Source organism: Lagenorhynchus albirostris, chromosome 2, assembly GCF_949774975.1.
Source record: "Lagenorhynchus albirostris chromosome 2, mLagAlb1.1, whole genome shotgun sequence".
Classification (NCBI taxonomy): Eukaryota; Metazoa; Chordata; class Mammalia; order Artiodactyla; family Delphinidae; genus Lagenorhynchus; species Lagenorhynchus albirostris.
In genome coordinates, this window is record NC_083096.1 from 73,797,364 (window position 1) to 73,814,745 (window position 17,382).

General features: G+C 38.0%; 1 protein-coding gene across 10 annotated transcripts in view; it reads left to right on the forward strand.

The window, feature by feature from the left end:
• The window catches only part of GON4L (gon-4 like), an 88,500-nt gene that overhangs the window by 24,078 nt on the left and 47,040 nt on the right, over positions 1-17,382 (forward strand). For 9 of the 10 annotated variants that reach the window (XM_060136524.1, XM_060136541.1, XM_060136562.1 and 6 more), the window contains 8 exons: positions 879-1,072; positions 1,780-1,854; positions 2,032-2,082; positions 5,239-5,289; positions 5,604-5,699; positions 6,572-6,691; positions 7,270-7,440; positions 10,903-11,095. In XM_060136524.1, coding sequence (XP_059992507.1) covers positions 879-1,072; positions 1,780-1,854; positions 2,032-2,082; positions 5,239-5,289; positions 5,604-5,699; positions 6,572-6,691; positions 7,270-7,440; positions 10,903-11,095 — 951 coding nt within the window. Of the gene's footprint in view, positions 1-878; positions 1,073-1,779; positions 1,855-2,031; positions 2,083-5,238; positions 5,290-5,603; positions 5,700-6,571; positions 6,692-7,269; positions 7,441-10,902; positions 11,096-17,382 lie in introns of those variants that run through there. The other variant, XM_060136581.1, reaches the window with a different exon arrangement.

Genomic DNA, 17,382 nt, shown 5'->3' on the forward strand with positions numbered 1-17,382 from the left:
TCTAACCCCTTGTTTTCAGACGGTAGCAGACCAAAAAGTATCAGAGAGATGAGAACCTCATTTTGGTGTTGCGTGATAATCTACTTTAAGACTTAACAGATTCTAATAATCAAGAAGCTTTTCCTTTTATCTGGTTATATATGTGCTCCTTTCTTGTAGAATAGAGGTACTTCATCCCCTCCCCCCTTTTTTAATCAGAGTGGATTTTTTTTTATTGATTTGCTCCTTGTTTTTTTCTTTTCTAGACTCAGTGTAATAATAATAATGATAAATTACATTTGTATAATATTTCATTGGTTATAAAGCACTTTGATATATATTATTTCACTTAATATGCGTGGCACCCCTGATGGGAAAAGATATCTGTATTTTATAAAAGAAAAAAATAAGATTATTGCCAAGGCAACCCAGTTAAGTTATAGATCTGGGACATAAACCTGGGTTTCTGATGTATTATCTGGGTAGTATGGAGTAATAATTAAGACAGAGTTCTAGAGCTAGAGTGCTTGGCTTTAAAACATGGCTTTGTCATTATTAGCTCTTGGGAAAGTTTCTTAATCTTTCTGCCTCAGTTTCTTCCTCTGTACAGTGGGAAAAATGATAGTCCCTACCTCATAGGGTTGTTATGAGGAGTAAGTGAATTAATATGTATAAAGTGTGTAGAAGAATGCCTGACATAAAAGGAATATTCAGTGAATGTTAGGTGTTATTACTACAACAGTACTACCACATCTGCCTTTACCACCGCTGTTATATCTTAGTCTTCTTTGATTTCCAGGGCCAGACAGCTGGCCTTTTCTTTTACTGGCGGCTTTTTGGGTTAAGTTCCGGGAGCAGTTGCTTTGGTGATTCTTGTGATGTTCTTGGTTTATTTGCAGAAGAGCAAGACAGTGAAGAAAACGAGAAAAGGCGAAAAAAGAAAAAGGGTACCAAGAGGAAAAGAGATGGAAAGGGTCAAGAAGAAGGGACTTTGGCTTGTGACCTGAAGCTGGATGACATGCTTGACCGCACCTTAGAGGACGGCGCCAAGCAGCACAACCTAACAGCAGTCAACGTGCGAAACATCCTTCATGTGAGTAAGACGGGGGCAGCCGTGTAATGGGAATAGAACTCTTTCACCAGGAGCAAATAAAAGTTCTCAGGAAACTCTTGAGTCTTGGTGTGTGAATTACTAATTTTGTGAGTTCCCTGTGGCAAAATATTTTACATTTCAGGGTAGCCTTCTCTTTGCACTCAGCAGAAGTTTGAAATGTGAACACATGTGAAAGAACTTAATTGGGAGGATAAACTGTTACTCTGCTTCCTTCCACTGATTTGATTGTTTATTGTTTAGCATATTCAAAGATAATGGAAGATGATAATGTTCACAGTGGATTTACTCCTGTGGGTCAATGTGTCTTAAAAGATGCCCAGTTTACAGTCCTTTGCACATATGCAAATACTCTTCTTTGCTATGTAGCAGTACAGCTATTTATAAAGCCTTTGCTGTTTATTACTGTTTCTCTTAAGCAGATAGTTAACCTGAGAATTTTTTTTTTTTTGAGCCATTCCTGTTAGTATCAGCTAATGAGATTGGTCCATTTGCTTGCTACATTGTTGGAAGCTGTGTGCTTCTCTCCAAAACTTCCTTCCAGTTGCCTTGCTCTACTCTAATCTGAAATCATTTGGGTATCTAGCGCTCGTTTATCCTCTACATATATCTAGCAGAGTTACAGAGACATGAGTATTATCTAGATGATACATCTTTGTTGCATAAAGTGAAATTTCATCTTTCTCCAGGAAGTAATCACAAATGAACATGTAGTCGCTATGATGAAAGCAGCCATCAGTGAGACGGAGGATATGCCAATGTTTGTGAGTAGTTATCGTTCTTTCAATGTCATGGAACAGAACTGTCTGTAAACTGGCTAAGTGTAGTGAGTTGTTTACAAACTCACTTGGGAGTTTTTAAATAATTTGGCAGTTGGGGGCAAACTCAAGCATCACTCGATGATTTTTATTGACTGTTTTCTTCTCATTTTCCCTTCTTAGGAACCCAAAATGACACGCTCTAAACTGAAGGAAGTGGTGGAAAAAGGAGTGGTGGGTGTTCTGTTTTTTCTTTATTGTTTATTTAGCTTTGTTAATAGTATATAATTCCAGGTTATTTGTAGGGAAAAAATATAGGAAATATTTATTATGATCTGGGTTTGACTCCTTAAAGAAATATTTGTAAAAGGCAAATAGACATGTGGAGATGCAATATATGAAATCATTATCATAGTTTATTTTTATTTTAGTTGCTTTTTTGGAAGTGCTAGGTAGATAACCATTTGGAGCGGTTGAAAGCAATAAGTGATGACAGTTTTTCTATTCATGTTGTGAGATATGTGGTGAAGTGTTTAAAGTAGTGTATTTCAAATTGTGTTCCAGGGACCAGTTGCATCAAGATCACCCTGGTATGGGGTTCCTCAAGAGTGCTTATTAAAAATGCACATTCTTGGGCTCACCTCAGACCTAGGAATCAGGACCCATGGGTAGGGCCTGGGAATATGCATTGTTGAAAGCACAACAGTACATTCTTTTGCACACTAAAGTATGAGAACCTCTTGAAGACTTTTGAAGCATTCTGATACAGCAAGCTCTTTGATGCTGGGCACTGTGTTCTATCTGCTTAACAAGCACTTGTCCAGTTTGTGCTTACCTTCTGCCACAAGGCAGGTGATAGCCCTGAGGGAGTCCATTCTATCTCTGATAGTAAGAAAGATTTGCCATATGGACCCAAAATGCATACTGTAGTTTTTGTCTGTTTGTCTGGTTCTGTTCCTTGCAGCCCTGTAGAAGAAATGTCTGTTCCTCGTGACCTTTCCTCTAGTTGAAGAAAACCAATATATCTTTTTATAACATTCTTTTCTTGCTAAACGTCCCCTAATTTATTATTGGTCTTCATGTGACAAGGCTTTGAGTACCTTCACCAATCTGATCCTTTTCTTCTGCATGTGCCAAGTTTGTCCATATCCTTTTAAAAGTATGCCTTACGTGGATCTAGTGCTTCAGATAGGGTTTAACTAGTATAGATTAAAGTTAGGTTGGGACTTCCCTGGCATTCCAGTGGTTAAGACTCTGAGCTTCCACTGCAGGGGTGCAGGTTCAGCCTCTGGTCAGGGAACTAAGATCCTGCATGTCGCATGGTGCAGCCAAAAAAAAAGTAAAATAGGGCTTCCCTGGTGGCGCGGTGGTTGAGAGTCCGCCTGCCGATGCAGGGGACACGGGTTCGTGCCCCGGTCTGGGAGGATCCCACGTGCCGCGCAGCGGCTGGGCCCGTGAGCCATGGCCACTGAGTCTGCGCGTCTGGAGCCTGTGCTCCGCAACGGGAGAGGCCACAGCAGTGAGGCCCGCGTACCGAAAAAAATAAATAAATAAAAAAATAAAGTTAGGTTATTCCCTCAGTGTTCAGATTCCATATTTCCCTTAATGCAGCCTAAGGTTGCATTGGCTTTTTTTTTTTTTTAATATGCCAAAGACATACATTTTAGGGTGGCAAATTCTGCCCCCCTATGCACTGGCTTTTTTTTACAGCCACATCATATATGTATATTTGTCTAATTGACTAACCCTGATTGCATAAAGTGAAATTTCATGTTTCTCCAGAAAGTAATCACAAATGAACATGTGGTAGCTATGATGAAAGCAGCCATCAGTGAGACAGAAGTTCTATGAAGTCTACCTGACATAGAATATAATTAGCATTAATTCCATATTTGATTAAAAAAAACCCAGGGAGATCCAAATCAGGCTCTGGATTATGTCTACCAACCACGTATATAGTTGCAGAGAAGGTAGACAACCCAAGGCTATAGTTTATGTGGGGAGAGCAAAGATTAGAGTCCATTTCTCTTGCTTCTTAATCTTAATAGACTGACTCCTTCCTGATGGATTTGGCAGTAGGAAAATTGATTGGTTTAGAAACAAACATGAGAAGAGGTATGGACCTGTATCACATCATTCCCTTTACCCTGTATTGGGCCTGGCTCCACAGAGCTAGATAAGTAGCCACAACATGGCAGGGCTGAGGAGATGTGGAGGGCCTAAGGCTCCTTATAGAGACAGAACCTAATGGTCTATTGGATTTTGTTCATGATGATTTCGTTTGGGTCACAGTTAGATGGTCAAGAAATTATGCACTCCAGTGGTATTGTGTCAGGAGTATGTAACAGGTTTTAAAGAATTCTTTAAAAACTTCCCCCCACCAACTCTATTGTTTTATTTTAAAAATTTATTTATTTTATTTATTTATTTTTGGCTGCATTGGGTCTTCATTGCTGCACACGGGCACAGGGTTTCTCTAGTTGCAGTGGTGGGGGGGCTACTCTTCTTTGCGGTGCGCGGGCTTCTTCTTATGGTGGCTTCTCTCATTGCAGGGCATGGGCTCTAGGCGCTCAGGCTTCAGGAGTCGCGGCACACAGGCCCAGTAGTTGTGGCTTGCGGGTTCTAGAGTGCATGCTCAGTAGTTGTGGTGCATAGGCTTTGTTGCTCCGCGGCATGTGGGATCTTCCCAGAGCAGGGCTCGAACCCGTGTCCCCTGCATTGGCAGGTGGATTCTTAACCACTGCGCCACCAGGGAAGCCTCCTATTGTTTTAAAATTCTGAAAAAGTTGAAAAGAATTTTACAGTGAATCTACATTCCATCTAGATTTAACAATGTTAAATTCTGCCATATTTGCTTTATCTCTTTCTGTGTCTGTCTATTGTTTTTTCCTGGACTATTTGAAAAGAAGTTGTGTACGACTTGACACTTCACCCCGAAATCCTTCCCTAAGAACTTTTCATGGCTAGCTTTTTGGAGGCATACTTATGGTGGATTTATGTAATTGATTAAGACATACTGATGGCAAAAGGCTGCTGTCACCTGTAGTATCCTAGGTTTGTGTACTATTGTAGTTTATAAATAGTTTTCATATTTATTATTCTATGTGAACCCAAGCTGTAATATAAAGTAGACAGTATAGACACTTTGTCCATTTATGGGTAATACAGATTCTTACTAGGTTTAAGGCAGAGATGCTAATGATGGAAATAGATTCATCTCTCCTTTTCTTCTGCCAAGCTCTGACAAATATTTGACAGTGTAGATCAGTACCCCTACATCACTGCAGCTACATGTTAGTCTGATGGCTCCTTGTGATGGTAAAGAAGTAAAAATGAAAAATAGTCTATTTTGGTTAAGGGAACTTAACTGTTTATATTCTTTGTTGGTAGGTAATTCCAACATGGAATATTTCACCAATTAAGAAGGCCAATGAAATTAAGGTAAAGTTGGAAGAGGTAATTCTTATTCTTTTCCAGAAAGACTTCATCAGTTTCGAAATGCTTCTATTTGTTAACTTTTTTGGACCTATGTATTTATTTAAATTCCAGGCTTGTTTTTTTCCATTTCATTAGTCTTAGGTTTGACTCTCATGCTAGAAATCTTTTTAACTCCTGCCTCTTATTACTTGCTGTAGCTGCTTGTTGTGCTCTTAGGATTTTTTTTTTCCTGCTCTGCTTTCTTCCCTTTATTTCCCAAATACATATGATTCGTGTTTTCTATTATTTTATTTTTTTCTATAATTGTACTTATGTAGCCTCCTCAGTTTGTGGATATCCACCTTGAAGACGATGATTCCTCAGATGAAGAGTACCAGCCCGATGATGAAGAAGAAGATGAGACTGCTGAAGAGGTCAGTGGTTACCTGTGTGAGTGTTAGTTGGTAATATAGAAAAAAGTTGGCTCCACAAGGCAGAGTGTACTTTGCTTCCTTAGTAATATCACTTGTTTTATACAGAGGGTTGAAACACAGTTCTTTTTTCTACTCATTTCTTTGCATAAATCTAAGACTGTGACTCCTCTTCATGCTCCCTTGATTTTTTCATGTCTTGTATTATGAAATATAACGCACATATAACATGCAGAACTGTGCATAGGATAAAAAAATATACAGCTTAAATAACTATAAAGCTAATCCTTATGAAACTTCCTTAAAGTCATTAAGTATAACATTGCCAGACACCTCTTATCACAGTTACTTTTCTTCCCCTATAGACAGCCACTATCTTGACTTTTTGGTAATTACTTCCTTGCTTATCTTTCTACTTATATCACCTAAATATGCAGCTCAACACACTGTGTTCAATTTTTTACTGTTTCTGAACCTCAGGTAAATGGAACAATAGTCTATTCTTTTGTGTGGCTTTTTTTTTTTTTTTGGTTCAACACAAGTCATTTGAGATTCATTTATTTATACTGTTGCTTGTAGCTATAGTTCCTTCATTTTCATAGTTAATGTAATATTCTGTTTCTTAATTTGTTCTTTGACTTGTTTGTTAAAGGATTTTAAATCAATGCCTTACAGTTTTACAGAGTTTACAATGCTGATGAGGATAGAGATCTGATCCCTGTTCCTACCTTCAGCAAATTAGGCTTTTATTTAAATTTTATTCTCTTACTCTAATTCAGTGATTGATATTTTGTGATTCATTCTGTTGAGGTACTTCAAACTCAGTGAATGAGGTAGGGGCATACATATGAAAGTGAAATGGATTTGTTTTGTAGAGTTTATTGGAAAGTGATGTTGAAAGCACTGCTTCGTCTCCACGTGGGGCAAAGAAATCCAGATTGAGGCAGTCTTCTGAGATGACTGAAACAGATGAGGAGAGTGGCATATTATCAGAGGTAAATCCACATCATACTAGCAAGATAAATTAGAGATGCTCTATAAGTAGATTATTTAACTGTATAAATGGATCATTTATCCATGGTGATTCTAAGCTGTCACCCTTTGCCAAACATGATTCAAGATCAGTAATCATGCCATTTTCTTCCTGGTATTTGTGACTAGTTATAACTGAATTTCAAATTCCCTTAAGTCAGTGAACAGTTAAGACAAAACTGGAACTCAGTGACAGGGAGAGTTCTTATTAAGGGGCCAAATGTGAGTGACTGGCAGAGTTTCTTTCCTTCTACCCTTCTCTTTTTTGTATGTGTTTTCTAATATTGTTCTAAAGCCATTTTTATTGTATTTCCCCACTTTTGATAACCTAAGTAGCATCCTGTTGGCTTCATTGGAAATAGGATGAAACCTAATTAGATTAATGTACTTGACAGTGCCTTTGTTTTTATATATACCTCTATCTAGATGGGAAGAGAAAGATTGCTAGCATATGAAAAACATGCTTCTCTCCTCCCGCTTTTTTTTTTTTTCTCTTCCCTTCCTCCCTTTAATTTTTAACATACTTGCCCCTTTTAATCAGGCTGAGAAAGTCACCACACCTGCCATTAGGCACATCAGTGCTGAGGTGGTGCCCATGGGGCCCCCGCCCCCACCAAAGCCCAAACAGACCAAGGATAGTACTTTCATGGAGAAGTTGCATGCAGTAGATGAGGAGCTGGCTTCCAGTCCAGTCTGCATGGATTCTTTCCAGGTAAACATAACTCTAAATTGCTGAAAAAGTCAAATGGAATAATTTAGTCATTGCTCAGATTGGGAAGGGAGAAGGGAAGATATTAAATTTTGATACAGTTAGTAACAGTCATGAAATTATAGGTCTTTGGTACTCTAGTTTGTACTGTTTTATTGTAAGTGAGAATTAAGTGAGAATGGCAGTTCCTAAGGAAGAAATAAGGTATGTGACAGAGAGCATTTTAAAATGTGGAACATAGGAACAACCTTCAGCCAGATTCCTCAAATATTAACCTTTACCACAATTGCTTTATCATTTTCTCCTTCTTTCTCTCTCTCTGTACACATTTATTTTTTCCTGAATTGCTTTAGAGTGTGTTGCAGTCATGATGCGCTTTTACCCCTAAATATCTTAGTGTATATTTCCTACAGATGAGGACATTTGATTATGAAAATAAGGATATATAATATTAATAGTCTATTAAAATCCTTATTTGGATTTTGCCAATTGTCCCAATAATATCTTTTATATAAAACAAAAGAAAAATGATTTTTTTTTTGTGATCCGGGATCCAGTCTAGGATTACGTGTTGTATTTAGTCGTCTTTTCTCTTAGACTCTTTTTATTGGGAACACTTTCTCAACGTTTCATAACCTTGACATTTTTGAACCTTATAGAGCAATTATTTTACAGAATGTTCCTCAATTTTGACTTTTCTTATACTTCCTCATAATTAGATTCCGGTTATGCACTTTTGGCACAAATATCACAAAAGTGATATGTCCTTTTTATTGCATCATATCAGGAGGCACGTAAATTCCGTCATGTTAAATTTGATCACGTGGTTAAGGTGGTGTCTGCTTGTTTTCCTCGCTGTAAAATTATTATTTTTCCATTTTTAAATTAATGTGTATCTTTGAGGCAAAATATCTTTTCACCCACTAATTTTAACATCCATTGCTTGTTCTTGATTGAAACAGTCATTACTATGGTCATTACTATGATGACTTTCTAAATTCCATCATTAGACAGTTGTTCTTTTTTTTTTTTAAAAAAATTTTTATTTATTTATTTTTCTTTTGGCTGTGCTGCGTGGCATGTAGGATCCTAGTTCCCTGACCAGGGATCAAACCCACACCCTCTGATTGGAAGCGTGGAGTCTTAACCACTGGACTGCCACGGAAGTCCCAACCAGTTATTATTATTTTTTTTAACATCTTTATTGGAGTATAATTGTTTTACAATGTTGTGTTAGTTTCTCATATATAACAAGCTACATGTGTACATATATCCCCATATCCTCTCCCTCCCACCCTCCCTATCCCACCCCTCTAGGTGGGCACAAAGCACCAGGCTGATCTCCCTGTGCTGTGTAGCTACTTCCCACCAGCTGTCTATTTTACATTTTGTAGTGTATATATGTTAATGCTACTCTCTCACTTCGTCCCAGCTTATCCTTCCCCCTGGCCACGCGCAACTGGCCGCACGCTCTAGAGCCTGCACACCACAACTAGACAGAAGCCCTCATGCCACACAAAAGATCCTGTGTGCCACAACTAAGACCCGAAGCAGCCAAATAAATAAATAAATATTTTAAAAAGTAAAAATTAAAAAAAGATACTTCTCTTAAAGTATCTTTTTAGAAAAAGAAAGGAATAGACATACAGATCAGTAGAACAGAATTGAGAGTCTAGAAATAAACTCTTAAATTTATTGGTCAATTAATCTTTGACAAGTGTTCCAAGACCAATTAATGGGAAGAGAATAGTCTTTCAACAAATGGTGCTGTGACAACTGGAAATCCACATGCAAGAGTAGAAAGTTAGACCCTTACCTTACACCACACTCAAAAAGTTAACTCAAAATAGATTATTGACTTAAATGTAAGGGCTAAAATTATAGAACTCTTAGAACAAAGCATAGAGTAAATCTTTGTGACCTTTGATTAGGCAGTGGTTTCTTAATACAATACCAAAAGCACAAATGACAAAAAGAATAGGTACATTGGACCTCGTCACAATTAAAAACTTTTGTGCCTCAGAGGATACATCAAAAAAGTGGAGACAACCCAGAAAGTGGGAGAAAGTAATTGCAAATCACATATCTGATAAGGGTCTTGTATCTGTAATATATAATGAACTCTTGTAAGTCAACAATAAAAAGACAACCGAATTTAAAAATGGGCAAAGAGTACGAGTAGACATTATTCATTTCTTTTTTTCTTAATAAAAAGGAATGAGGGGCTTCCCTGGTGATGCAGTGGTTAAGAATCCATCTGCCAATGCAGGGGACACAGGTTTGAGCCCTGGTCTGAGAAGATCCCACATGCCATGGAGCAACTAAGCCTGTGCGCTACAACTACTGAGCCTGCGCTCTAGAGCCCGTGAGCCACAACTGAAGCGTGCACACCTAGAGCCTGGGCTCTGCAATGAGAGAAGCCACAGCAGTGAGAAGCCCGCTTGCAGCAACGAAGACCCAACACAGCCAAAAATAAAATAGAGTAAATAAATTTTATTACAAAAAAAAAGGAATGAGTACTGATACATGCTACAAAATGGATGAACTTTGAAAACATGCTAAGTGAAAGAAGCCAGAGACAAAAGGCCACATATTGTGTGATTCCTTTTATTTATTTTAAAAAATATTTATTTATTTATTTATTTTGGCTGTGCCGGGTCTTCGTTGTGGCATGTAGGATCTTTTTAATTGTGGCATGTAGACTTCTTAGTTGCAGCATGCGGACTCTTAGTTGTGGCATGCGGACTCTTAGTTGTGGTATGTGAACTCTTAGTTGCAGCACACGTGTTGGATCTAGTTCCCCAACCAGCGATCAAACCCAGGCCCCCTGCATTGGGAGCGTGGGGTCTTACCCAGTGGACCACCAGGGAAGTCCCTATGATTCCTTTTATATAACATGTCCAGCATAAGCAAATCCATAGAGACAGAAAGACTAGTGGGTATCAGAGACTGGGATCATGGAAGAATGGGGAGCTACCACTAAGGGAAATGGCTTTTCTTTTTGGGGTGATGAAAATGTTTTGGAATTAGATAGTGGTGATGGTCACACAACTCTGTGAATATAGTAAGATCCACTCAGTTATATACTTTAAAAGAGTGAGTTTTATGGTGTGTAAATTATATCTTAATAAAGCTCTTATAAATGTTCCTGAAATGTTGGTTTTAAAACTGATATTATAAGGTGCAAGGATATATTGTACAACAAGGGGAATATAGCCGATATTTTATAAGAACTATAAATGGAGTATAACCTTTAAAAAAAAAGACATTGGCTCCTACAAAAAAAAATTTGATGTCATTATCCTTAAAGTTTCTCAGACAAAGAATAATAAATCCATATGGTTTAGAGAAGAGACCTTGTGTTTTAAGCTAAGAAGAGAAACACACAGGATATGATGAAGTTTGGAGAAATTGAAAGCATTAGGCATTCAGTGATATGTTTTTATTTCCTTCTCCATTGGCTAGCCCATGGATGACAGTCTCATTGCATTCCGAACTCGCTCTAAGATGCCTCTGAAAGATGTTCCCCTGGGGCAACTAGAGGCAGAGCTCCGAGCTCCAGACATCACCCCAGACATGTATGACCCCAATACAGCAGATGATGAGGATTGGAAGATGTGGCTGGGGGGACTTATGAATGATGATGTGGGGAATGAAGGTAAGTGGTTTTGTTTGCATTTAATATCTACTCTGTCCATGGTCTCTGGTAAAATTTTCATTAGTTAAAAGCTTAAAGAAAGGGGTGTTTTTGGTTAAATTCCACTCCCCCTCCTTTTTGTTTTTGTTAAAGAGTCTTTTGGGGCATCTTTAGAATGCTAAGATTCCTCCCCTGAAACATAAACGTACATATAATTTTACATATGATTTCACGAGAGTGCATTGACCCACTTGAAGACTGTCATGTTAGTTAAGGTTCTTCCTGATGCAGGTGAAACATCCTAACTCTCAACTTGCTGAAGTTGAGAATCCTAACTCTCAACTTGCTGAATGAAACCAGACTTTGGGAAGGGCAGAAAAACCTACAGTGGAATTGAGACCCACTTTCCCTCTCAACAGCTGTCATCTCTACTTTTTGTCAGTCAACTCCATTCTCAAACCTATTTTTTTCTACAAGGCTGGAACTATGATCATAAGCACATCATTCACTTCTTGGTTTGTCCCCACATCAGAAGAACTCTCTGCTACAGGCTCCAGTTTGAAAAATCCAGAGGAACAACTGATTGGTTGGGTTTGATCACATGCCCACTGTCTTGGTATTGCATGGCTTTGATAGGGAGACTGTTTCAGCATGGAGTCCTGTGATTGGCAGCACCTTGTAAACAACGAGGTTGGAGTAAGCAGTTACCCAAAAGAAGTGACAGTGTTTCCAGAAGTAGGGAAGGAGAATTGATCAGACAGAAACAATGTTGACTACAGTCATACATGGTGTAAGAATCCCTGCTGCAACCCTTATTTGTTTTAGAATATAAGTAAAATTCTTACTTTAAAACAATACATTGTTAAAATTGTCTTTGGTGGTTTTTTTTTCAAGCGTACTATAATGAAAGTCAGTTACCATTCATCATTTTGTGCAGTGTTTCTGTAAATTTAGAGGAAATGAGAGATTGATTTAGTTTGTAGTGATTCCAGATGATGTCACATTCTTTTGATGGAATCAGGGCAATTTTGTTACTATTGTTGTTTCCTTTTAACTCTCTTCAATGGAGAGTGACCAGGATATTCATACTGGTTGTGTTGTGGAAGATTCACACTTTTTAAAAAATGTGTATAACTGAACCAAAGTCTTACTTGCATTTTTATGTGAACAGAGTCATTCACTATCTCACTTTAATCCGTAGCCAAATTCATTGCTCCTATTTCTGGATCCCATGATGATGTCCTATCAGACTTAATTACAGACAACTTACAGAGCATATCTTTATTCTTTACCCTGTCTTCTAAGAACAACTACTGTAAGATTTTTGTGTTGAAAGGATAATGCTTTAAGATAAATAAGAGAACATATAGCTTGTATGGAAATAGACTGAGTAAATATTTGGGTAGGTAAAGCCAGGAATAAATTAGGATAAGTGAATGAAAGAAAGTAAGTTGTCATATTTACCTTATAAAGCTATTAATAACTATATTGCACATAATTTGGCATTCAGTATTGAGTACTTTCTTTTACAAGGCAGTGTGTTAGGTTCTATGAGAGATAGAGGAAAATGATCATTTTGTTAGGGAGTAAACATGTATGAATGGTGCCTGGTCCATTGTTAAATGCATGATACATTTCAGATTAATAAAGTTGAATGAACTCAGATGCACCATAAAAGTGGCATAAACTCTGTTCTAAGGTTTTAGAAGAGAGAGAATTATTGTTTATCATGACCAGAGATAGCAACATGAAAAAGGTGGTAATTGAGATGGACCTTTGAAAGATATTTGACAACAGTGACAAGAGAGGAATCAGATGGGTGGAAGTGACATTGAGATAATATGTATTTAGGTTCTGTAGAATATATGCTCCCCAGAGTTTTCTCTTATATTTTGTATTATAACCATAAGGGTAATACGTGCTTAGAGTAAAGAAATCAAATATTGTGTGAAGAAAACTTTAAAGCCTTTCCTTATGACAGTTTCATGCCGCAGAGGGATCACTGATAATAGTTCGATGTGCCTCTCGTGAGAGTTTTCAAATATGACGTTACCTTTTAGTTTTCCACGTTAATGTGGCAATAGGAAGAATTTTAGTCCTAAATTTAAATTCCCTGAGCATTTAGAAAAGACAGGTAACAAGAAGCAAATTGGTTTGAATTTTAGCATTTTTGTTCTTCTCCACCCACCTTCTATAGCAGAAGTGGTAATAATCAATGCAGTGCACAAACTTGCATGAAGGAGAAAAGGATGAAATTTGCACCTGAGTCATTGACATATTAACTGGAGAGTCATTTCCTTAATAATCAACAACTGATGTATTATTGCATTAGTCTTCTGATAGGAGTCTAAGCTGCTAGCTTTTCCATCCCTTACCCCTTTGAGAATCTGATGAAAGCTGTTCAGCCACTTCCCAGAAAAATGTACATATCTACATACATGAAGTTTTTTTATGTCACTTTTTTGGGGGATTTATTATTCTCTTGAAGTTCATTTATTGACACTTCCTTTTTCTATCAACGCATTCAAGGTCCAAGATACCAAGGCTCAAAAATATCTGCAGAAAGGAGTGAACAGGGACAAAGATAATTCTATCCATTTTGTAAAAGTTTCAGAGAAACTCATTGTGTTGCTCTGTGTTATAGAATCAATTTGTTATACTGCTAGGATTAGAAACCAGTTTAATATTCTAGGAACATATCTCAATCAAAGAAGTCTCAGGGGACATTAAAGCATTTTTTAAATGCATGTGACACTTCGTAAGCAAGCTCTGCATTTTGTCCTTAGACCTAAGCTAAGACAAAATATTGATAGTAATTAAGTCAGGTTTTCATGGCTTTATTAGGGCAGCAGCTTTGGTGCCCTGATTGTTATCACCTTGGTTGAAAGAGCTGAGATGCTGGCTGTTGAGGAGGAAAGGCCAGACAGAGTTGGCTGTCAGGATTTTGGGATTCTGGGTGGTGTTTCTCATAATTTGTCCCTAGAATTTGAATCAGAATCAGGGAGTGTAGGGATGTATTTGTTGGATGGTGTTAAGATACAGATTCCAGGGACTTCCCTGGTGGTGCAGGGGTTAAGAATCCACCTGCCAAGGCAGGGGATGTGGGTTTGAGCCCTGGTCCAGGAAGATCCCACATGCCGCGGAGCAACTAAGCCCATGCGCCACAACTACTGAGCCTGCATGCCACAACTACTGAAGCCCACATGCCTAGAGCCCGTGCTCTGCAACAAGAGAAGCCACCGCAATGAGAAGCCCACATACCGCAACAAGGACCCAACGCAGCCAAAATAAATAAAAAAAAAAAAAGAAAGAAAAAGATACAGATTCCAGGACCTCACTCCATACCTACTGAATCAGAATCACTAATGGTTATCATCTAGGTATCTAATTCTTATATATCCTAATGGTTGGAAACTACTGGTCTGGGAGAAATAAGAGTATGATAAGGGTTGATCGAGGAAATGGAATAATGGTTAGTGGGGAGGGTGAAAATCCTCTTTCTTTAAAACAGTATTTTTTTGTTTCCTTATTAGGATAGATTTAAAAAAGAGAACATAGAGCCAATGACTAGGATAGGTTTGGATCCCCAGATCTACCAGCTGAATTTTGTGAGTGCTGGTAAATAGGAAATGATGCTAGATATAGATCACAGTACCAAACTTTAGCCATATGCTGGTTTATTTTGGTAGTATTACGTGGCTAACCATTTTCACATGTTCCTAGTACCATCTGCTCTGCATATTATTAAAAGTGAATCTCATTTGCAAAAAATAAGAGGCTGTACTGGGGGGGGGGGGTGGGTACACAAAATTGAGATCAGCTGGGTAGATGCTGACATTGTCAATCAGTCAAAAAAGTAATTAGACCCAGAGGGCAGGTTCCACAATCAGGGTACTAAAAGCTAAGCAGAACTCAGAAGAAACCTTCCTAAATGATTTTTCAACATGTTTGCCAAATGGGTTCTCTGAGAATATTGGCTGACCCCCGTTTGTGTGGTATGGGCGGAAGCTGTCTATTGTAGTTCTTGCACCTAAACAGATGGGGGTCCAAACGTGTGTGCAGTATCCATATGTTATAGGCTTTCCCCAGAACTTACATTATTCAGCAACATTTGTAAAGAACCTACTGTAAAGAGACTTACATAGAAAGTACTATAGAGATTACGAAGACAGGATTCCATTTCTAAGGATTTAAAACATTTTTATTGGGGGATAAACCTATAGATGGGTGAAAAAGGCTTCACATTTAAATAGCTATATATATATACAATGCAGATTTATGTATTATAAACAATAAATGTTGAGTAAAGAATATCAGGTTAGATTGGGGTTTATCAGTAGAGATTTTCCAGTGATTATGAATCAGAAATGTGTGTGTGGGACTTCCCTGGTGGTGCAGAGGTTAACAGTCAGCCTGCCAACATAGGGGACACGGGTTCAATTCCTGGTCCGGGAAGATCCCACATGCTGCGGAGCAACTAAGCCCATGCGCCACAACTACTGAGCCTGCGCTCTAGAGCCCACAAGCCACAACTACTGAGCCCACACACCACAACTACTGAAGCCTGCGTGCCTAGAGCCCGTGCTCCACAACAAGAGAAGCTACCGCAGTGAGAAGCCCGCACATTGCAATGAAGAGTAGCACCCGCCCGCCACAACTAGAGAAAGCCCGCATGCAGCAGTGAAAACTCAGTGCAGCCAAAAATTTTAAAAAAAAGTGTGTGTATATATTTTTATTTTTAATAAAAAATATTTATTATGAAAAATTAAGAAAAGAAAGAGTTCTATTCTTCAGTCTTTGTTAATTCTCTCTAGATATTTTCTGTGTTTAATCAAGCACATATTTATTTTTTTTCCAAGAAAGAAATCATACTATACATATTGTCCTGCATCTGCAACTTGCTTCGTTCCCTTAATATAATTTAGACATCTTTCTATTGTAATACATAGAGATCTCCCTCTCCTGTGTAATGGCTACATAGTGGTAAGGAATTAGTTATTCTCATTTTCTAGACTTTGTTTTTGCTTTCTGTTTTAATTCACTTCCTCAGTTGCACTAGCCACATTTCAAGTTCTCAGTTGCCTCATGTGGCTAGTGGCTACCGTTGTCGTACAATGCATATGTAGAACATTTCCGACCTTGCAGAAAATTCTGTTAGACGATGCTGATCTAAAGTCCCAGGAAAAATTTTGCCTTAATATAACATAACAATCCAGGGGCTTCCCTGGTGGCACAGTGGTTAAGAATGTGCCTGCCAATGTAGGGTACACGGGTTCGAGCCCTGGTCCGGGAAGATCCCACATGCCGCAGAGCAGCTAAGCCCGTGCACCACAACTACTGACCCTGTGCTCTAGAGCCCACGAGCCACATCTACTGAAACCCACGCACCTAGAGCCCGTGCTCCACAACAAAGAGAAGCCACCACAATGAGAAGACCACGTACCACAACTAAGAGTAACCCCCACTCACTGCAACTAGAGAAAGCCCGCGGAGCAACAAAGAACCAGTGCAGCCAAAAATAAATAAATAAATTTATTTTAAAAAAATATATATAAAACAATCCATAATTGATTGACTCCTTCAGGATTTTTAGTTAGGAATCTAAAAGACTTCATAGCATCAACATTAGAGAAAATTGCGAGGGAGAAAAATACCCATACTTCTATGCTCTGCCATTACAAATGTTTGTTATTTTTGTATATTTTTAGTTATTTCTGAGTTATAGGGATATAATATTTTTATGCTTATGAGTATTATGTGTGTATTGTGTTATACTTTTGTCATGAATTTGTTGAACATATATAGAATGTTTATATTCTATATGTATATACTATTTTATACTAAGGCATCATAATTATAGTCATTCCCTAATTATTGGGAATTAGGGTCATTTCTTTTTTCACTATCAATGCCTTTGTATAAAGAGTTTTACAAAAATACTTTAATGAGATACACTACTCTAAGTGGGTTTACTGAGATAAATTATATGTTCAGTTTTCAGGCTTTTGCTGCATTTTGAGAAATTTAAGTTTTGTTTAAAGGAAGGAAGGAAGGAACTTGGCTAATTGGGGAGAAAGGTGAGATGAATCCGCCGTGGGAAATGATCTGTGCACAGACGCTGAGGAAAAAAAGAATAAGTTGTTTAAAAACTTCAGAATAGGGAATTCACTTGCGGTTAGGACTCTGCACTTTCACTGCTGAGGGCTTGGGTTTAATTCCTGGTTAGGGAACTAAGATCCTGCAAGCTGTGTGGCACAGCCAAAAAATAAGTAAAAAATAAAATAAAAATAAAAACTTCAGAGTAAATG